Here is a 21896-nt window from a genome sequence, read left to right as displayed (position 1 = left end):
AGGGACCAGGGTATGGGCCTGGCAGATTGCAGGGCAGTGCCAGGTGCTCATAACAGCCTCTAAGCATCTTGTATCACCTGCTTACCTGCTGCTGTTGCTGCTGCTGCTGGCGCTGGAAGCGTGGGGGAAGGGACTTCTGATATTTGCTGAACTCCTGGGCAGGAGACCCGGCCTCCCTGGACTCCTCCTCACTGCTGCTGCTCTGAGCTGCTGCTGGGGAAGTCGTAGGTACCTCTTCGGGGAACGTAGGGATGGCTTCCTGGGCAGGGAATTCTGGGGAACCTAGAGAAGGAATGCCATAGCACACTTACAAGAGCTTGGCCGAGGGGCTGGGAAGGTAGCTCAGCGGTAGAGTGCATGCCTTGCAAGCATGAGGCCCTGGGTTCGATTCCTCAGCACCACATAAACAGAAAAAGCGGGAAGTGGCTCCAGTGGTAGAGCACTTGCCTTGAGCTGAAGAGCTGAGGGACAGCGCCCAGACCCAGAGTTCAGGCCCCATGACCGGCAAAAAAAAAAAAAAAAAGAGAGAGAGCTTGGCCAACTACTGGCGAATACCAGTGCTTTTCTCTTCCTGGCTGTATCACTCCGCAGTGGGGACACGTGCACTGCCCGACCCAGTGCCAGCCTAATCACTCCTCAGACATCCACAGACCCCCACTGCCGACTCCCCACAAACCGCACTGCGGACATATGGATGTAAGTGGTCCCAGAGAGTGACAAAGATGGGACATGAGCTGGGGGTCAAGAGAGCAGCCATGAACCCAGCAACAGCCGCGAATCCACTATGAGACAGCAGCAAACACAGCACACCCCCAGCTGTGGGACCGGGTTCATTCTGAGCCTCCTTTCCCCGACCCCACTCCCTGTGTGTGACTCCCCTCATTCTGAGCCTCTGTTGCCCATTCCATTCTCGACCACAGGGATTTCCTGAGTGCTAAGATGCTCCACAGAATGTACTAGAATTAGCCTGACACATAAAATGTTCAAGGCAGTTTCTCCACCTTCACCTCCCGCTCAGGCACTGAGACCAGCCCACCTCCTTTCAGACTTGGATGAACAGCAGAAGAAAAACAGTAGCTAGAATTACAGGCATGAGCCACCGGCGCCCAGCACTTTTTACCATTTTTGGCGATGGAGTCTTGTGGACTTTTCTGCGAGAATGGGTCTCACTCAGACTGTGATTGTCCAGATCTCAGGCTCCTAAGTAGCTCTTATTATGTGTGTAAGCCACTGTGGTCTGGTGGAGCCCATGTCTTTATGAAGACCTGTGAGGCAGAGACCAGTAGCTCACTCCTATAATCCTACCTGCTCAGAAGGATGAGATCTGAAGATTCTGGTTTAGAGTCAAACTGGGCAGGAAAGTTTATGAGATGCCAATAAGTTCCAATTAACCAGCAAATAGCTGGAAGTAGAGCTGTGGCTCAAGTGGCAGAGCACTAGCCTTGAGCAAAAAAAGCTCAGGGATCACCGGGTGCTAGTGGCTCATGCCTATAGTCCTAGCTACTGAGATCAGAGGATCGTGGTTCAAAGCCAACCCCAGGCAGGAAAGTCCATGAGACTCTTACCTCCAATAAACCACCAGAAAATTGGAAGTGGTGCTATGACTCACGTGGTAGAGCACTAGCCTCTTGAACTGAAGAGCTGAGGGACAGCGCCCAGGCCCAGCATTCAGGCCCCATAACTGACCAAAAAAAAAAGCTCAGGGATATAGCCCAGGCCCTACATTCAAGCCCCAGGACCAATACCAAATAGCAAAAAGTGAAAAGACCTTTAACCAACTAAACCTTCAGCTAAACAGTGTGGTAATGATTACAACAAGATGCATAAAGTGGGGCTGGGAAGGTGGCTCAATGGTAGAGCGCTTGCCTTGAGCTGAAGAGCTGAGGGGCAGCGCCCAGGCCCAGAGTTCAGGCCCCATGACCGAACCAAAAAAAAAAAAAAAAAATCAGCATGCTTCGCATACAGCACACAGGCCTTTGGCACTGGCAGCTTAAATAGGTTAAAAAGCTGACCCAGGTCTAGCAACCGTGCTTCCCAACACAATGTGGTTTTAGCCACAGGACAGCATAGCACGGGACATGCCAGTAACACAGAAGAGGGGACCGTATCAGGCCAGGGCCTGGCTCATACCTCTGCGGACAGCAGGGCCATTCTCTTGTGGGGAGGCCTTCTCGGTGATGGGAGAGGGGGAGACTTCCTTCTCCACCTGCTTCTGTGCCTCACTGGCCTTCTGGGCCTGCCTGCATTTCTGGTCCAACTGTTTGAGCTTGGCGGCACAAGCGGCCAGCCTCTCCTCCCGGGCCCGGCGCTCCTCCTCCTCTCGGCGCTTCCGAGCTCTCTCCACCGCCTCCGACATCTCGGACTGGATGAACTTCTGCCGCGGGGGCGGCTTGTCCTCCTTGTCCTCAGCGGACTGCTGTCGGAACACACTGCTCGCAGGCTTCTGCCGAGGGAGCAGAGGAGAGGCTGTGGCCAGTAAGACCAGGACAAGGGGTGGCACAGACCTGGGGCAGGCAGGTCTGGTGCTTTTGAGATTTGGCTCTCTATGTAGCTCAGGCTGGCCTGAGCTCAGGATCCTCCTAACCAAGCTTTTCCCAGAGGGCTCAGACAGCAGGGGTCACCACCACACCCACACCCAGCATCTGCATTTCCACTTTCCTCTGTCCTTGACTGTATCTAGAATGTGGTTTGGACTCATGCCAACTTTCCACACCTAATATATGTTTATAATGTGGCCAAGAAAAGGAAGCCCAGGACCGGGTCGGTGCAGATGAATAGCACACCCCAACAGTCATGAGCACAGCTCCGCCCCATGGCTGGGGCCTCAAAGGAGCCACAAACCCAATTACAAAGGGCCACAAGAAGACGGACCTTTACTGTCAGGACAACTTCAGAGCCGCCGGCACTGGTGGCTCACGCCTGTAATCCTAATCTCAGGAGGCTAAGATCTGAAGGTTGCTGTTTGAAGCCAGCATGGGCAGGAAAGTTTATGAGGCTCTTATCTCCTATTAACTACCAAAAAACTGAAAGTGGAGCTGTGGCTCAAGTGGGAGAGTGCTAGCCTTGAGCAAAGAAAGCTCAGAAACTGTGCCTAGGCTCTGAGTTCAAGCAGCCCCAGGACACACGCACACGCACGCATGCATGCACGCACGCACACACACAAACACGCACACGCACACACAAAGGGGGAACAAAGTGGCTTCAGACTGGTCTTTACATGACCATGAGAAAGCACGGAGAATAGCACAATTGGATATTTTTATCCACTTCCAAGTTTCTTACTGGTTGCCAGGTATGGGACATGCCAAGTGCCAAAAAGACAGTGAAAAAACCTGTCAGCACTGTGCTGATGGCTAGGTGAGGCAGGTACAGACAGGGCAGGCAGGGCCACCAGGGCCCCAGCGACACCCCATGCCTATTAACACAATGGATCTGCTCACTAACACAGTGGCCACTGCTATTCACAAACACAGTGGATTTGATCACTGATGCAGTGGCCACCGCTGACCAGTAACACAGGGGGCTTGGAGGAACAGGCACACGAGGGTGGGGTAAGGACAGAACACCAGTACCAGTGATGCAGCCAGGCACTGAATCCCCCAACCCAGGACCCACAGTACCTGGTAATCGGGGCCCGATGCCCAGCCGTGAACCTTTCTGGATGGGGGCTGAGGCTCTGGTCCCTTCCGGGGCACACGGGCTGTTCCCACAGCTTCACCCCAGTCCTTCCCTTCCTCTTGAGTACGCTTGGCGTCCGCGCTGTCTGCAGAGCTCATCGACAGCTGCCGCTGCCTTCTCGGATCCCAGCTGTTCCTAGGACGAGCCGCAGTCAGTGTTAGGTTGTCCCAACCACAAAGGCGTGTCCCCAGTCCCCAGGCTCTGGAGCCACACTTCCACCCCCAGCACACCAGAACACAATGTCAGCAGTGGCACTATCGACCCATCAACGTCCCCCCAATCCCACCCTCCAGAGCAGGAAACTGAGTCTCAGAGAGGTGAGGGGAACAGTTCTTGCAAGGATTCCTCAACAGACTTGAGGCAGAGCTCAAGCCACAGCCCCATCCTGGGCCTGGGAGGGCAGGTGCTTGCCAGGAGGCCCACCATGGCCACCCTGGCAAAGCACAGAAGAGGAGACGCCCCACACGGCTGTCGCCAAATACAGATGCACACATGCAGGTACCAGTGCAGCCAGAGTCAGAGAGGAGTGGGCTGACACCCCTGAGACAGGCAGAGGGAGTACGAGGCAGGGAGCAGAGAGGAAGAACAAGAACGCCAGCGGCCTCTGCCTGCACTGGGGAGACATGGAGACCACTGAAGGCTAGGGCCCATCAGAAAACACCTGTGAGCTCAGAGACTGGGCCAGGAGGTGACAGAGGAAAAGACAGACCAAGACGGCCATCTCGAGGCTGCAGACCATCAAGAAAAGGAGGGGTGGAGCCAGGAAGGCCAAGCATAAGTGCTGAGGTGAAAAAGACACCTAAGGGAATTGATAGTGTGGGGCTCCCATGCTCACGCTTGTCATCCTAGCTACTAAGGAGGCTGGGATCTGAGGACCACTGTTCAAAGTCAGAATGGGTAGGAAAATTCGTTAGACTCTTAACTACAATTTAACATCAGAAAACCAGAAGTGGTGCTGTGGCTCAAGTGGTAGAGCACTAACTTTGAGCTGAAGAGCTCAGGGACAGCGCCCAGGCCCACAGTTCAAGCTCCACGACTGACCAAAAAAAAAAAAAGGGGGGGGGACGGGGAGCCAAATACTGGGCAGCTCAGGGACCGTGGATAAAGGGCAGGTGTGGGGAGGAGACTATGTGAGGGCTGAGAACCCCAGCATCACTGGTCACAGCCCATGAGTGCCTCCTTTAGTCCACTTGGGCTGAGACAGGAACAGAGACAGGACAGCCTGCCATACTCCTGGTCCCGTCAGGAGCTTTGCTTTTGATTTCAATTCTGGTCACATCTCCTTTCAAAGACGGCACCAATACAGCATCCCTGTCCCAAATGCACCCAAAGCTTCAAGTCAGACCAGAAGCCTCCGTGAGTTCCTCTATTTCACCAGAGAGAGTAGAAAATGGTCTCCACTTCCCCCAGGAGAGGGGCGATGGTGTCAGGGGCTTTGGAACACGGAAACAACTTGCAGCCCCTCTCTATAAACACGCAATTATCCAGGAGAAAACTAGGATCCGTCACAGAGCATAACTACACAACAGAAAACAGCAATCCCGTCGGAGAAGCATGTGACCAATGTGCGCAGGACCGGAGGCCCCCGGCAGGACCACAACCAGGAACAGAGAAAAACCAGTCCTGCCCATACCACCCAGCCCTCCCAACAACAAAGAGGGGGGCCACGGAGCCAGCATGGGTAATCGGGGCGCACTGCCCCCACTTCTGCACTTCCTCCATGTGCTTCCAACGTCCACAACTCTGAAAGAACTCGGATTACAGAAGCTGGGCCACGTGTGGCTTCCCAAGCCACTTAGCCACACAGCCTTCCTGGGCATGACACCTATGCACCCACACACCATGGGTTGGAGATGCCCTCTGCATACACTTGAGAAATACAAGCCAAAAGTGGGGGCGTCCAGGAAGTGGCGCTGTGGCTCAAGTGGTAGAGCACTCGCCTTGAGCTGAAGAGCTGAGGACAGTGCCCAGGGCCAGAGTTCAAGCCCCACGACCAAAAAACAAACAAACAAACAAAAAGTAGGGACATCCAGCATCACACCCCGCACAGGACCCGGGTTCAGGTCAGACACAAAGTCTGGCTCCCGCGCCTGTCCCTGCTCAGCTGCTAAGAAAACCACCAGCAATACAGCCCGGTGATGGGCACATGGCAGCTACTAGCATGGAGGCTGACATGGTGACAGGGACCCAGGCTGCCTTACCACGTGGGCCGGCCATCCTTCACCGCATCCTCCTCCTCTTCATCATCGCTGAACTTCAGTTTCTCGGAGTAGTCCACTTCTTCATGGAGGCCTGTAACAGCAAGAGGATCAAGGAAGGAGGAGGAAAAGTGAAATTCCACATCCAGTGCCTAGCAGGCCTGCAGGGGCAGGAAGGGCAGCTCCCCACCCAGTAGAAAGAGCGACGCAGCTTCCCAGAGGTAAGCTTTTGATCTCTGTAAGGTATTTCACAAACAGATTCCAAGGCACAGGAAAATGAACAAGTCAGGTAGGAAACACAGTCGAAATTTGCAACACACATTCCTTAGAGGGTAATTCCTGTGTCCTCCTCATGTCCAGGCACTTGCAGCCCTAAGCAGCTCAGGTGGCATAAAGTGTCCATCAACTGATCACAAAGCACAGTAGAGAGCCAGGCAACAGAATATTATTTGGGCATATAAAATACTGGATGTGGATACATATTGTAGCATATGTATCTTTCTTAGAAAGGCTCATGTTAGATGAAAGACACTAGTCTTGACAAACCACATGCTACATGACTCCAAGTATGTGACCTGTCCAGAATATGAAGATCAAAAAAGATTTGCAACTGTCAGGGAAACAGGGGCCATGGGCTGGGAATGCCTGTTAACAGGACACAGATTCATTTCCAGATGAGGGAAGTTCTCCAGCAATGGACAATGCTGTGGCTGCAACTTATAAATATAGGGGGAAAAGGAACTGAACTTTAGAGTTACAACTCAATTTTTTATTTTTTATTTTTGCCAGTACTAGGGCTTGAACACAGGGTCTTGAGGCTCCCAGTTAGCATTTTCACTCTACCACTTGAGCCAACACATAGCTCCATGTCTGGCTTGTTGCTGGTTAATGGGAAATGATGGATTTATCTGCCTGGGCTGGAGCCAAACCAAGATTCTCAGACCTCAGCCTCCTTTACATGCATAAGCAACTGGAACCTGGCTGAGCTGAACTGTAGACATCCAAGGGGTGAATTGGATACTTTAAAATGTTTAGTGAGGGGCTGGGAAGGTGGCTCAGTGGTAGAGTGCTTGCCTTGAATGCATGAGGTGCTGGGTTCGATTCCTCGGTACCACATAAGCAGAAAAAGCTGGAAGTAGCACTGTGGCTCAAGTGGTAGAGCCCTAGCCTTGAGATGAAGAGCTGATGGACAGCACCCAAGCCCAGAGTTCAGGTCCCACAACCGACCCCAAAAAAAAAAAAAAAAAAAAAAAAAAAAAAAAAAAAAAGTGTAACAAAAGCCACCCAATGACAAAACATGTAAGTGGCGAAAAGGGGTATTCCAACCACACACTGGCTACCAACAACCACTCTCCATACCAACACAAAGCAACGATAGAGGGAGAGTGGCACCAGCCACCTCGGGTGGAATGTAAGAGCACAGGGAGACAGCAAAAGGAACACAGGTTTTCAACTGCACCTGAGATAGTCCCCAAGAGACCATATCCAGCTCACAAAACAAATCTCACTAAGCTACAGAGAACTAAAACTGTATGAAATATAATCCCTGACTATCATAGAATTAGGTTAGGAACCTTACATGACCCAACAATAGACTATCTCAGCAGACTCTACAGACACCAAAAAGAAATGAGCAAGAACAACACCAGGCCACGTTAAAACCCCATTAACCAACCCCCCCCCAAAAAAAAAACCAACCTGACACAAAAGACACAATAATTAAAGGAAATGTTTGCAGAGTCTAATTTTTTCACTGGCGAATTTTTTTTCCCCTTTGTCAGTCATGGGGCTTGAACTCTGGGCCTGGACACTGTCCCTGAGCTCTTAAGCTCAAGGCTAGTGTTCTGCCACTTTAGCCATAGCGCCACTTCCAGTTTGCTAGTAGTTCATTGGAGATAAGTCTTACAGACTTTCTGGCCCAGTCTGGCTTTGATCCACAATCCTCAGATCTCAGTCTCCTGAGTAACTAGGATTGCAGGCATGAGCCACTGATGCCCGGCTTCACTGCCAAATTTATTTATTACTTATTAATTTATTTTGTCAGTCATGGGCTTGAACTCTGGGCCTGGGTGCTGTCCCTCAGCCCTTCCGCTCAAGGCGAGCGCTCTACCACTTGAGCCGGAGAACTTTAACACTGCCTCTCACAAATACCTGCCACAGTAAATCAAGAGAAAAAGGCATACACTGAGAAAGAAGATGCAAAACTGTACTTATTTCTAAGGGACATGAGTGTCTACAAGAGAGTCAAACTAGCAAACTAGACAATCCATAATCAGCACACAGAAGCCAAACTCCAATTATAGTAATATCTGAACACAAAATACATGGAAATAATAACAGTAATTAATAACAATAATATACTGTTACAAACTTTTTTGGGGGGCTGGTCGTGGGGCTTGGGCTCTATCCCTCAGCTCTTCAGCTCAAGGCTAGTGCTGCTCTACCACTTAGGCCACAGCACTACTTCTGGTTTTCTGGTGGTTAATTAGAGATTAAGAGTCTCATGGACTTTCCGGCCTGTGCTGGTTTTGAAGCATGACCCTCAGATGTCAGCCTCCTGAGTAGCTAGGATTACAGGCATGATCCACCAGTGCCCGGCTACAAACTATACTTTTTTTTGTCAGTCGTGGGGACTGATCTCTAGGCCTGGGCACTGTCCCTCAGCTCTTCAGTATAAGGCTAGTACTCTACCACTTGAGCCAAAGCACCATTTCCGGCTTTTTCTGCTTATGTGGTACTGAGGAATCGAACCCAGGGCCTCATGCATGCAAAGCAAGCACTCTACCACTAAGCCATCTTCCCAGACCCAAAACTTTATTTTTGAGGAGACAGAGTCTTATTCTAGTGAGCAGGCCAGCCTCAAATGCCCGGGCTCACTCTTCTGCCCCAGCAGAAGCATGCTCACCACCATTCCTGCCCCTTTTGTTGGTGGCAGTGCTGAGACTGAACCCCAGGGCCTCGGCATGCTAAAACTAAGCATATCCTCTCTCTGGTGACTACAAAGAACAGAAGCCACATAGCAGACACAACTGAGGGACTCCGACTCCCCAGGACCAAGACTGGAGGTTCAAATCCAGGCACCATTTGTTCTTACACAGCCGCCACACACCCATGCTCTGCAGATTTGCTGTAAAACCCGACAGGTTGAGGGATTCTAAATTTATATGCAGACGCAAAGAACTCTGAACCATCATACCGCAAAGAGCACAGCTGGAAAACTTAGCACCGTCTGGATTTAAGGTTTACTGAGAAGCTGTGTGTCAGACTGGGGTAAGGATGAACAGATCAGATAACAAGCAGGCCCAGACGCACAGGGCTAGCTGAGCTTTGCCAAAGCAACTGGAGGGATGGGAAGTCAACAAAAAGTACAGGAAAATCAGACATCTGTGTGGAAAAAAAGAAGAAATCAGCCTCCTCTCCTCTCTTATACCCAAAGCTGTAACATAGCAAGATGTCAGGGAGTGCGTTCACCTCCAAAGTAGGCACAGACACAGCAGTGACCTTCAGATCGGGGCAGTACCTCCCGAGGGTGAAGACCTCACCCCTGCTGAAACAGGAGCAGACAAGACTGCAAGGGGAAAACACTAGTCAAGCGCAAGATCACCAAGACTTGTATTCAATTAAAATAAAAAGAGCTAGACACCTCGGTGGCTCACACCTGTAATCCCAGCTACTCAGGAAGCTGAGATCTGAGGATTGTGGTTCAAAGCCAGCCCAGACACGAAAGTCCGTGCGACTCTTATCTCTAACCACCAGAAAGCTGGAAGTGGCACTGTGGCTCAAGTGGTAGAGCTCTCGCCCTGAGCTAAAGAGCTGAGGGACAGCACCCAGGCCCAGAGTTCAAACCCCATGACTTACAAAAACAAAAAACAAAAAACACCTAGCTACTCAAGAGGATGAGATCTGAGAATCACAGTTCAAAGCCAGTCTGGGCAGGCAGAAAAGTCCTCAATTAATCTCTCAAAAACCAAGTGGCAAGCCGGGCGCTGGTGGCTCACGCCTGTAATCCTAGCTACTCAGGAGGCTGAGATCTGAGGATCGCGGTTCAAAGCCAGCCCGGGCAAGAAAGACCATGAGACTCCTATCTCCAATAAACCACCAGAAAACCGGAAGTGGCGCTGTAGCTCAAGTGGTAGAGCGCTCGCCTTGAGCTGAAGAGCTGAGGGACAGCGCCCAGGCCCAGAGTTCAAGCCCCACGACCGACAAAAAAAAAAAAAAAAAAAAAAAAAAAAAAAAAAAAAAAAAAAAAAAACCAAGTGGCACTGTGGCTCAAAGTGGTATAGAGCTAGCCTTGAGCAAAAGAGCTGAGTTCAAGCCCCATAGCCAACAAAAACAACAACAACAAAACCACACTAAGTTTCTATTTTCTGTCACATACCAGGGGCTCAGATGTTTAATACTATCTACTCAAGAGGCTGAGACTTACAGATCAAGATTCAAAGCCAGCCCACGGCGGGAAAATCCATTTGACTCTTATTTCTAATTAACCAGTAAAAAGCTGAGTTGGAGCTGTGGCTGCAGCGGTAGATTACCAGCCTTGTGTAATAAAGTCAAAGGAGAGCACAACTCAGGTTCAAGTCCCAGTAATGGCACAAGCAGAAAAAAGGGCTGGGAAGATTGCTTAGTAGTAGAGTGCTTGCCTAGCATGCATGAAGCCCTGGGTTCAATTCCTCAGTACCACATAAGCAGAAAAGGCCAGACGTAGTGCTGTGGCTCAAGTGGTAAAGTGCTAGCCTTGAGCAAAAGAAGCTCCCAGGCCCCAAGTTCAAGCTCCAGGACTGGCAAAAATTTAAAAAAAAAAAAAAAAATTAAGTTTAGGAAAGAACCCAGGCCCTGATTTCAAGTCCCAGCACTAGCGCGTGTGTGCACGCGTGCACACACACACACAGAGAGTTTATCATTGTAATGAAGCTTTTCATGGAGATAGAGAAAAAGAACTAGGAAAGAAAAGAACCAGCTGCAGCGAGGAACTCAGTGATCAGAGTTACTTGTGATCTCATTTCTCTTCCTATGTTTTGCTTAAAATTCCCATTGCCAAAAGATTTGTGAGACGGTCTATGTGGTGGCTAAGGCCAGTGGTCCTAGCTGGTCAGGAAATCAGGCTCACAGTATGAAACCAGTCCAGACAAAAGTCAGCAGGCCCTATCTCAATGAATAAACCAAGTACAGTGGCACATGCCTGTGATCCAGCAGGAAGCCCTAGGAAGGAGGACTGTAGTTCAAGCTCATGTTCCATCCCTCCCTGCTCCCCACCCCGCTAAAAAAAACTAATCTCCTATCCAAAACAACAACAACAAAAAAAAAAAACCTAAAAGCAAAAAAGGGGCAGGAGGCATGGCTCAGGTATCCAAGACACTAAGTTCAAATCCAAATGCCTTCAAAAAAGTCAGGTGTGGCAGCACATTCCTACAATCAAAGCGCTTAGGAGGCCGAGGCAGGATGGTAGAAACTTCAAGACCAGTCTGAGCTGCATAGAGACCCTGTCTCAAAGAGAAAAAGGAAAAGAGAAATGCTCTGCATACTGGGAATGTAGCTGGGTGGCAAAGCACTTGCCTAGCCTACAAGAGGCTTTGCCTTTGAACTAATTTCTTAGTTGAGCAAGTGGCACACACTACAATCCCAGAAGTTCTTTTATGAATGACGAAAAAAAGATTTGTCTCTGGGGTTGCTCCCCCTGGGCGCGCCCACCTTCACTGCAGCTTGGTCTGAGAAGCCGCCACCCTCCGCCCGGGTCCCACCCTCTGCCCAGGTCCCACCCTCCGCCCGCCACCCACCTGCCCAGCCATCGTCTGCATCAGTGTCCAGATCATCCAGGCCCTTCAGGTTTTCCGCGTTGATGATGGTAGGCCGGGGTGCGCGCTCCACCAGCTGCCTCAGTGGACGGACCGGGCGAGTCAACCCCAGCCTTTCTTTCCTGATGAGAGGAAAGAAGGAAGGTGGTGAATTCAGCTCATGTACATGGGTGGAGGAAGACACTTCTCTAAAATGGGGAAGTGCACAAAGCTTCCTTTTCCAGAAATACACAACGAATGCCTCGGAGTAAGGCTCTACCTTGCCCTGCCCCCTGCCCTTCTACACTCCCTGGCAGCCCTGCTACCACCACACTCCCACTGTCCCACCTTGAGACCCCAAGCTGCCATCCGGGAACCCCCAGTCCAGCCGCCTGATCACCACTAGGCGTCTCTGCACACACTGCGACCACAGCCTTACCCATCCGGCTCATTCATCTGGAACTGTCGGAAGGGAACCCGGGGCTCCAAGCGGAGCTGAGGAAGGGGGAAGGAGCCTCGTTCCACCGCACCCTGGTTCTCTGATGACTGCGGGGAGCACATCTGAAACACAACACCAATGAGCAGAACAGGGTTCTGGCAATCGCCCACATTCCAGGTTCTACCTAAATTTGTATTTGATTTGGCAAAGTAGAAAATGGGAAGAAGAAACAGGAAAAGCTGGGGCTCCCTAAGGGATCCGACCCCACGGCCCCCATTTCTTCCTTGCCTTAATTGGGGAAACCTGCCTCTCCTTTTTCGGAAGAAAAAGGCTATTTTTAGCATCCAGGCATCACCAGAGAAAGGAGGCAGAGGCCCACTGGCACAGTAGCAGGGGCAGAAGGCAAGGTATGGGAGACTGAGGCCAGCCGGCCACCGGGGATGCGGTTTGGGGATCACATAGCCAGGCTCTGCGGGCCTCCAAGCGGCCCGAGGCATGGATAGACGCGCTCTGGAGACTTACAAAGGCAGGAAGCATGTCATGGTAAGTAGGAGGGTGGTACACATTCCCCATGAACTGTGAAGCCCCTTTGCGAACAGGCTGAGCCGGGCGGAGGGCGGGGTCCTTAGGATCGCTGGCACAGGCCGAGGAGGGGGCTCCATCTCCCGCACTCGCGCTTCTGCTGCCCAGCTCAGTTGGGGAGGCGTTCAGAGAAGTGGCAGAAATTATGTTTCGCCCACCGCCCTCCCTCCAGCTTGTCACATCTGGAAATCGAAAGGGGATAAAAGAGAGGAGGGGGGGAGGGAATGTATGAGGTTCCCAAGGTCACGGGACACCTCCTTCAGCAGAAACTAGGAGTGAAAACCACAAGAACAAAAAACCCCAAGAGGAAGAACTACGGGGGGAGCTCTGAGGGAAGGGGGACGGGAGGAGGAGGAAGAGGAGGAGGAGGAAAAGTGCAGGCCAGACATGGTGTCCTCCAACATAGAAACACACAGCCCACCGGTGGCAGAGCCCAGAGACGACGCATCCTGGTTGACCCTGCCTGCCAGGACATCTACACCCCCTAACACAGGGAAAGCAGAACTGTGGTACATGCGGGGGGCTTGGAAGGGACAGTTACAGGTCAACCAAAACCCACAGTGGGCGCTTGAAGCGGTGGGCGTTCAACAAGCAACCCTGTGCACACCGCTTCCTCTCACACACACTGGTGACAAATTGCACAAGGGCAATGGGGCGTGCCAATAACAACACACAGCAGTATAAACTGTGGATGTACGTGTCTTTTCAAATTGTGCACGGTAGTGTTTTCAGAAGTGAGCAGAGAAGAAAATGTGTGGACAGAGCCTGGGCACAAGGCAATGCTACCTGCTCAAGTGGGAATGGACAGGAAGGGTGGGGTCAGATTCTTCCCGTTCACTTCCTGTAGAAATGTGAAAGGGCCAGTACCGGGTGGGCACCAGTCTGCCCCTACTCTGCCTGCAGTTCTAGGCAAAATCCCCTCCTGTCCCGTGGAAGCCAGCCACATCTGACTTCCCAAGTGAGAACAGGGAGCTGCGCCTAGTTCTGTTTTTATTAGCCCTACAACACAAGTCATCTTAATTAATCCCAGGAAGATATGACTCCTGAGGCACCTGCCAGTGCAGCGCCTCCCCCTGCACCAGTGCTCTCTGTAAAGAAGCGCAGCGGGCTTGGCGTGTGCGGGACACTGGCTCAAGCCACCACCAGCAGCAGAAGCCCTGAGACCTGAGCCCCTCAGACTTTAGGACCACAACCCAGGAGCTCATTCGGCATCCAGGGTCAAAGAAGACCCCCCCCCCCCACCTGAAGCTCACTGCACCTCCTCCACTAGCCTCCTCCACCTACATACAGCAGGCAGTGCCAGCCAGGCCTGCCCGGGCACCAGAAGAGGACTGCTCAGTCAGTGCTGCACCCTGGAGACGGTGTGGCCTTCCATGTGGCCCAGGCACTGGCTAACAAGCTCCCCGTGTGGCGGGCAGGAAGCAGCGGGCTTTGGCCAAGGGAACAAGTTACAAATTCAGGCCTCTGTGTTCTCACCAGGCAGGACTGCCCATCTCAGCCACAGTAACTGGATGACAAATGGGAAGGGGACAGGCCTGGCCCATCAGGGGACAAGAAAGGCAGAGAGGAGCCCAGGGAGACAGGGTGGCCGACGTGCGGCGTCGGTATGGGGCAGCTCTGGCCTCCTGTGTGAGGCTCTGTGGACTCCACAGGAGAGGGGGTCACGGTAGACATTCACTTACTCTGGGGGCGGAGGCTTGGTCCTGGCCCATACGACAGATCTAAGACGCCCTTTTCTTTGCCAGCCTTGTCCTGCCCTCCAGCTGCTTTCAGCGTCGGAAATTCCTCGGGAGAGAAGGATAATAGTCGGCTTGAGCCCCTTAAACCTGCCGAGAGAGCCAGGAAGACACAGAGAGCCAAGTGAGGCGACCGTCACCCTACCTGCTGGCCCAGCTTCCCACGCTGGCTGCCAGGCATGACCAACGAGCATCCTGCCTGCTGACCCAGCTCCACGCGCAGCCAGAGTGGCTCCCGTGGGCACCAGGTGGTGTCTGAGGTAGCAGGCAGTCTCTTGGGGGCAGGAATCTGCCTTGAAAGAACCAGCTCTCCCAGCAGACCAGCAGACCGACAGTCCAAGGGTGTAGGCAGGTCACAGCCCCCCAGCACATCCCTCCCCACACCCCAAAATCAGGCTGGCCCCGTATGACAGGGGAGGGGGGCCCCGCGCAGCAGACAAACAGTCTGCGTCAGCCTAGAGACTGGAGGCGTGGCTCAAATAGTTCAGCACTTACATACACGCACATTCAATGTGCATACACCAATGTACACACACACACAAACCAGCCAAGAAAGGCAGTTGCTCCCATTTGGAGCAGGTGATGCCTTGTCCCATGCCACACCTCCTTCAAAGACTGCTGCCTATCTCCCCATGCGCCTCCTCACCCACCTGCAACCCCCAGTCCTGTCACAAGCCACACACAGCTCTCTTGAAACCCTGGACCGCTTCTCTGCTCACTGTCACTCATCCTTGGTGTTACAAAGAGTAGTATGCGTGTCCTAATCTCACCCTGTCTTGCCCAGCTCTTAGCATGAGGCTCGGCCATGGCTTCCAGATAAACAGATGGTAAAGCCTGCACTTCCAGACCTAAGGCTCAAACTAACTTTCTCCTCCCTCTATCCCTTCCCCCCCACACCCAGTCATCTGGGCCTGGCGCTCAAGGCAAGCGCTCTACCACTTGAGCCACAGCGCAACTTCTGGTTTTCTGGTGGTTAATTGGAGATAAGAATCTCATGTACTTTCCTGCCCGAGTTGGCTTTGAACTGCAATCCTCAGATCTCAGCCTCCTGAGTAGCTAAGATTACAGGCGTGAGCCACCAGCACCCAGCTTAAACTAACCTTTGTCTGAGCTATGTAGCCATGCCAGGCCCTAGGAACCTAGAACAACATGACATCACAGCACACTCCCACGGGGAGGCCCTGCTCCATCACAGGGCCACATCTCCCCTAGGTCTTCAGCACCTTGGCACAGGCAAGGTGGACTGAGGCAGACTGGCCAGGCTGCCCTGCTAGACTGCAGGGCTGTGAGGGTCGAGGTGAGACCAGCAACCGGGTGACAACTAGACACAGCTCACAGACCAGTGCTACAAGGAACCCCATGCTCTGCTCTGCAGAGGGGACCTTGAATTGGCAGAGTTGACTCATGATGTTACAAGTCATTGGCAAAAATAACATGAGGACTGAAGGTCTGGTTCTAGTGACAGAACACCAGCCATGAGCAGAAAAACCTAAACAAGAGAAAAAAAGTCCTGAGTTCAAGACCCAAAGCTGACCGTTTGTGTACACGTGTACACACATACCCGAAGCAAGGTGCTATGGCTCATGCCTGTAATCCTAGCTACTCAGGAGGCTGAGATCTGAGGATCACAGTTCAAAGCCAGCTGGGACTGAAAAGTCCTCGTTGAGACTCTTATGTCCAATTAACTGCCAGAAAACCACAAGTAGAGCTATGGCTCAAAGTGGTAGAGCGAAACAAGCTCAGGGACAGCACATTCAGAGCCTGAGTTCAAGTCCCTTGGCCAACAACAACAAAAAGTAGAAATATAAAGAGGTGTCAGTAAAAGCACAATAGGTTACTTGCAGTTAAAAAACAAACATAAGAAATGTACTCATTACCTTGCCCATGTAACTGTAACCCCTCTGTACAGTATTTTCACACACACACACAAAACATAAGTGAACACTGGTGACTCACACCTGTAATCCTAGCTACCCAGGAGGCTGAGATCTGAGGATCCCGGTTCAAAGCCAGCCCGGGCAAGAATGTCCATAAGACTCTTATCTCTAATTAACCACCAGAAAACCGGAAGTGGCACTGTGGCTCAAGTGGTAGAGTACTGCCTTGAACAAAAAAAGCTCAGGACAGTGCATAGGTCCTGAGTTTAGACCCCATGACTGACCCCCCCCCAAAAAAAAAAAAGCTCAGGGACAGCACCCAGGGCCTTGCGTTCAAGTTCCAGCACTAGCATCCTATCCCCACCAAAAAACAAAACAAAACACCAGTGTTCAGGCTAGGAATGTGGCTCAGTGGTAGAGTACTTGTCCAGCATGCATGAAGCCCTGGGTTTGATTCCTCAGTACCACAAAAACAAAAAAAAAGCCAGAAGTAGTCCTGGGGCTCACGTGGTAGAGTGTGCTAGCCTTGAGCAAAAGCAGCTCAGGGACAGTGCTCATGCTCTGAGGTCAAGGCCCAAAACTAGCAAAATAAACAAAATAAAACAAAAACTGTGTTCAATACACTCATTTGTCCCCTTTTACTTCAACAATTGTGAAGTTATCATTATAAGCGTGAATCAAACTTACCCTCCAGAGACAAAGATAACTCACAACCTCATACCCAAATACTACCAGCTGTGCGTGTGGCTCAAGTGGTAGAGCACCTGTCTAGCAACAGAGAGCACTGAGTTCAAACAAATCAAACACTGTATTACTCCCAGGGCCTCAGCATAGCCTGATCCAAGGCTCTGCACTCTCCCCCAGCCCTGCACTCTGCCGCTCTGCCCTGAGCAGCAGGCAAGATGGTCAGCCAGGCCAGGCACAGAGGGAGCTGCAGGGGGTGGGGCTGGACCACAGCCTGAGCCAAGGCTCTGCAGCTCATCATCCCAGGCCACCTGATTTAGGTAGAACAGAACAAAAGATCATTTTCTTGCTGGGCACCAGTGGCTCAAACCTGTAATCCTAGCTACTCAGGAAGATGAGATCTGAGGATCATAGTTCATAAGCCAGCCCAGGCAGGAAACTCAGTGAAACTCTTATCTCCAATAAACCACCAGAAAACCAGAAGTGGTGCTGTAGCTCAAGTGGTAGAGTGCTAGCCTTGAGCTGAAGAGCTGAGGGACAGCGCCCAGGCCCAGAGTTCAAGCCCCACGACTGACCAAAAAAAAAAAAAATTCTGCTTTCTTTCTACCACTACAGGAAAGGCACCTGATCCCCTAGGCTGGGCCTAGACTGGCAAGTCTGTTTTGGGGGCTCCGGGACCCTACTGGGCCCCCATGTTGCAGTGGGGGGTTTATTGCTGTGTTGAGTGACTGTTTTCTAAATGAAGTCTGAATTTTTTTTTTTTTGGGGGGGGGGGGTCTGGTCGCGGGGCCTGAACTCTGGGCGCTGTCCCTCAGCTCTTCAGCTCAAGGCTAGCGCTCTACCACTTGAGCCACAGCGCCACTTCCGGCTTTTTTCTTTTTGCTTATGTGGTGCTGAGGAATCGAACCCAGGGCCTCAGGCATGCAAGGCAAGCGCTCTACCACTGAGCCAACTTCCCAGCCCTGAAGTCTGATTTGTGATAGGTGATACCATCACATGGTCCAGGCTCAGTGAAAGCAATCGTTGGTACAATGTGACACATTCCTCCCACCCTGTATGTCTGCCGGCTCCCAATGCCCTCGAAAAGCGCATGGCTCTCCTGCCTGTGTGCAGAGGCTTCTTTAAGCCTTTTGTGGAACTGTCTTTTACACCATCAGTGGTGAAGTACAGACACCCTGACACCAGCTCACTAGACCTATTCTGGAGACCTTGCCGCAGCAGTAGCAGACTTTGGCTTTTTGTAATTTCCAAATTAGATTTCCTTCCAATACCAGATGGACCTCATGGTCCAAGAGAGTGCTTCTAACCCTCCACCAAAGAGGTCACATCACACCCCGGGGGGGGGGGGGGGAGAGGGGGGGTGCGCGCCGCGCGCAAGGGTGTTCCAACAGATAATGGCCTGGTTTTGAATCCTTGTAATTCTTTTTTTCTGTTTTTTGAGATGAGGGAGGTCTCTGTGGCCCGGGCGCAAAGGCACTGGCCCTCCAAGTGGCCAGCACTACAGACGGGGACCTCCACACCACTTTGAGACTCCTTTTTAATGAAACTTACTATTCTGATTAGACCCACAGCCCACAGTTCAGTGACTGTTCTTTATGAAGCACGGGTCTCCAAGCCTCCTGCTGCTCGTCCATCCTCCTGAAGACTGGGAACAGCATGCGCTATTCTCACAAGCAGGGGCCAGAGCTCACTGCCCTGCCAGGGGCGACACCATGAGCCTTCCACAGAGTGCCTGCGGCCTGTCACTGTGCCACTGCCGGGCACCGCACCTGCGGCTCCCTAGGAGGCCCTGGAGCCCTGACAGCAAGCACTGATCCAGCATTTCCCCAAGACTGGAGCCTTCTACCAGAGCCATTCCCACCCAGAGGCACAGCCTCATCGAGAGGCCAATTTCATACGGAAATCAAGGACTGGCTGGCAGGAAAAACAAAGGCAGAGGATGGCACCAGCACAGGGAGCAAAGGGTACAAAGCCTGATGCTTCACTAAAGGAGCAACTGAGGACTTTTGCCAGTTTATTACTCTGAAATGACGCCATGCCATCATCTTCCTTGCCAGCCGCCTCCCCCTCCACCTCCCATCCCCCCGCTCCTTGGCCCCTCAGAGCTGCCCCTGAACCCAAACAAACCTTTTAAACCAAAGAGCCAACAGCCTCGCAGAATCACTGTCCCTGCCACCGCAGACACACCAGAAAGAATACTCAAGGGACACCAGGGCTTCCAGTTCCCCAACAGGAACTGTAGGAAGAGGACCCGTCCCGCCCCACCCTGTCCTGCCTGCCTCCGCCCCTCCCAGACCACAAGCCCACACTCACCACCTTCGTGTCCTACTGGCTTTCCATTCAGCTGTGCCCATGACTTTGGTCCACCTGGCACTGAATTTGTATTCTGAAAGAGGACAATGAGGAAATCCGGTCAGTCCACTGTCCCCCTGTGCTCTTGGGAACTGGGTTCTGAGAGGCAGGGGTGCGGCTCTGGGATAGAGCACCTGCCTCCCAGTCTGTGCGGAGCCCCTGGCTCCATCCCCAGCTGGGGCAGTGGGGGTGGGGGAGACACACTTGCAGTGCTACCGGCGGCCATGCCTCAGACAACACCCTGTGCAGGTGGAGCAGCAGCTGTGTCCTGGCAGCAGCTAAGTGCTGGAGCCTGCTACCCACCCCCCACCCCCACCTTCCCACCCCACCCGCCCAGGCAGCACCCCGCACCAGGGGCTGCCAGGCGCTCAGGAAAGAGCAGGGCAGGCACTGCAAGGCTCAAAGCACACCTGCCTTCTGTGATGCTATCAGGGTGACCGAGCCCACTACAGCCATTTTGTTTCGTTCCAGACACAAAGGCCAAGCCCCTACTCCAACACGGGTTTCATCAAGTACTTTGCTACCAATAACCAAAGAGGAAATCCACCGAGCCTGATCGTCCCTGGGCAGCAGTGGCACCTTCAGCCATTACTGTCCTTCCACACAGTCCGTCTCTCCACTCACAGCCGCCTTCTAACTTGGCCTTGGCTCACTGAGGGCTGGCGAGGGTCAGGCAAGCATCTGCACACCCAGCCTCACCAAACCTCCCCACACCCAGGAAAGGAGCGACTTGGGGACCAGGATCTGTCCCCAGGCCTCCCTGGCCCAAACCAGAGCCCCCCTGCCTTCCCGCCACCAACTGCTGGCGTCCTAGCATGGCGCCTCAGCACGCAGTGGACTGAATGTCCCCTCCCTCCAGCCAGCCCTCCATGCTTGTGGCCCCACTCCCAGGTCCACCTGCACTCCTGGCCCTCATGCAGAGCCCAGCAGGGCGGGCATCCAGCTGCGCTGCCCACACAGCACACAGGGACACTGCCTGTGGTGGGCCGGGACAGTCACTTGGGGACTGAGGGCCCTTTGGACCCAGCAGCAAGGGGGCGCTGGGTGCGTCCAACCTTCCTGCCTACACCGCAATCCCACCCCACAAGGTCCTGCAGGCTCAGGGTGACCCACAGCAGCACTTCCTCCCATATTCTACAATGTCCAACTTCTCTACGTTTCCATGCACTAGCCATGCACATCTGCTTGTCTCTGCAGACCCATGGCTGGGCTCTGTGAGCACACTGGGAGCCCTTGCTTTCTGTTCAGAGCACCTGTGCAGAGATGGACATTCAGATAGGAAAGTTTCCTCAAACACATCCACAAGGGAAGGCTCCAGCCCCCTCCCCCAGAGACTCGAGGTCCTGGGCAGTGTGTCAAAGGCTCTGGGAAGTGCAGCAGCCAGGGGGCTCACTTGTTTTTCACACAGAACTTTTCTGCAGCCTAACACTTCTTCCATTCTTTGACACTGGATTCCACGGGGCACATATTAAGAGCCTGAGCTGCCTGCAGTCGGCCTAGGCGACCCCCCCTCCCCCGAACCAAACAAGCAGGAAGCAAAGCAGGCGCCTCTACTGCACTCTGTGCCTGGGGTCTTTTCCAAAACCCTGTTACCCTTCTCCTGGTGACCACCACAATTTCCTGGGCTAGTTTCCAGTCCCTCACTGGATTGCCCCAGCTAACAATAAAGCCCACACATCTGAGCAACAACCCCCCCCCCCACCAACCCCTAGCAGCAGGCCCCAGGTGGGCAGAGCCAGGACAGAGTCCCCACACCTACCTCCTGACTGATGGCCTGGGTCGGCTTCTGTAAATTGGAGACAGACTTCTGCAAACCCGGCTGCAGCAGCGACTCCGGCGGCTGAGAGGCCGTCGCACTGGAACTAGAGAAGGCGGCAGAGCAGGGTCAGACGCCCAGATCCTGAGTTCAAACCCCACGACCAGCGAAAATAAAAATAAAAAGTAAAGCCAGGCACCCTTTGCTCACGCCTGTAATCTTAGCTACTGAGGAGGTTGAGATCTGAGGATCACGGTTCAAAGCCAGCCCGGCAGGAAAATCCATGAGACTCTTATCTCCAATAAACTACTACTGTGGTCCAAGCGGTAGAGCACTTGCCTTGCTCTGAAGAGCTGAGGGACAGCATCAGGCCCAGAGTACAAGCCCCACGAAATGATACACATTTTCACGGTAAAAACTAATGTGTTGTAAACCTATATTGACACAATCCACCATGATTGCTTCCTTCAGACAGCACCTCCAGATTCCTGCTCAGGTGGCTCCTACATATGTAATGGACAGAGATTCTGAGTCAAGTAGACCAGAACATGCATGCAATTTCCATAACCTGTTTCCCTTCATGTAAAAAGAACACTGAACATTTCCAATATTCACAGGCCCGCTTTTCCTTCAACAATGAGACGGTATGATGGGATGGGCACATTTTCACCATACTTCCCTCGACTGCAGGTAATAGCACAGTGAGCACTCTGTGTGAGTACATGTGAATGAATCCTGTCACTGTCCAGAAGTGACTTAGTAGCCTGTTATGCTAGGAGTAGATCTGTTAGGCCAAAAGATGTCTTTATGAAACATGGCCTTG

The 21896-nt window shown here is 52.6% G+C and overlaps 1 protein-coding gene across 7 annotated transcripts in view; it reads right to left on the bottom strand.

Moving 5' to 3' along the window:
• The window catches only part of Prrc2b (proline rich coiled-coil 2B), an 86551-nt gene that overhangs the window by 29560 nt on the left and 35095 nt on the right, over window positions 1–21896 (bottom strand). For 6 of the 7 annotated variants that reach the window (XM_070014866.1, XM_070014871.1, XM_070014867.1 and 3 more), the window contains exons 4-13: window positions 21077–21179; window positions 19279–19351; window positions 14351–14494; window positions 12609–12850; window positions 12087–12208; window positions 11651–11790; window positions 5880–5970; window positions 3621–3813; window positions 2131–2443; window positions 86–282 (exon numbers count right to left, since the gene is read on the bottom strand). In XM_070014866.1, coding sequence (XP_069870967.1) covers window positions 86–282; window positions 2131–2443; window positions 3621–3813; window positions 5880–5970; window positions 11651–11790; window positions 12087–12208; window positions 12609–12850; window positions 14351–14494; window positions 19279–19351; window positions 21077–21179 — 1618 coding nt within the window. The remainder of the gene's footprint in view (window positions 1–85; window positions 283–2130; window positions 2444–3620; window positions 3814–5879; window positions 5971–11650; window positions 11791–12086; window positions 12209–12608; window positions 12851–14350; window positions 14495–19278; window positions 19352–21076; window positions 21180–21896) is intronic. The other variant, XM_070014869.1, reaches the window with a different exon arrangement.

The sequence above is a fragment of the Dipodomys merriami genome, unplaced genomic scaffold (assembly GCF_024711535.1).
Source record: "Dipodomys merriami isolate MVZ:Mamm:240054 unplaced genomic scaffold, mDipMer1.0.p SCAF_11, whole genome shotgun sequence".
Taxonomy (NCBI): Eukaryota; Metazoa; Chordata; class Mammalia; order Rodentia; family Heteromyidae; genus Dipodomys; species Dipodomys merriami.
The sequence above is the reverse complement of the archived record's forward strand: the minus strand, read 5'-3'. Positions and strand labels throughout refer to the sequence as shown.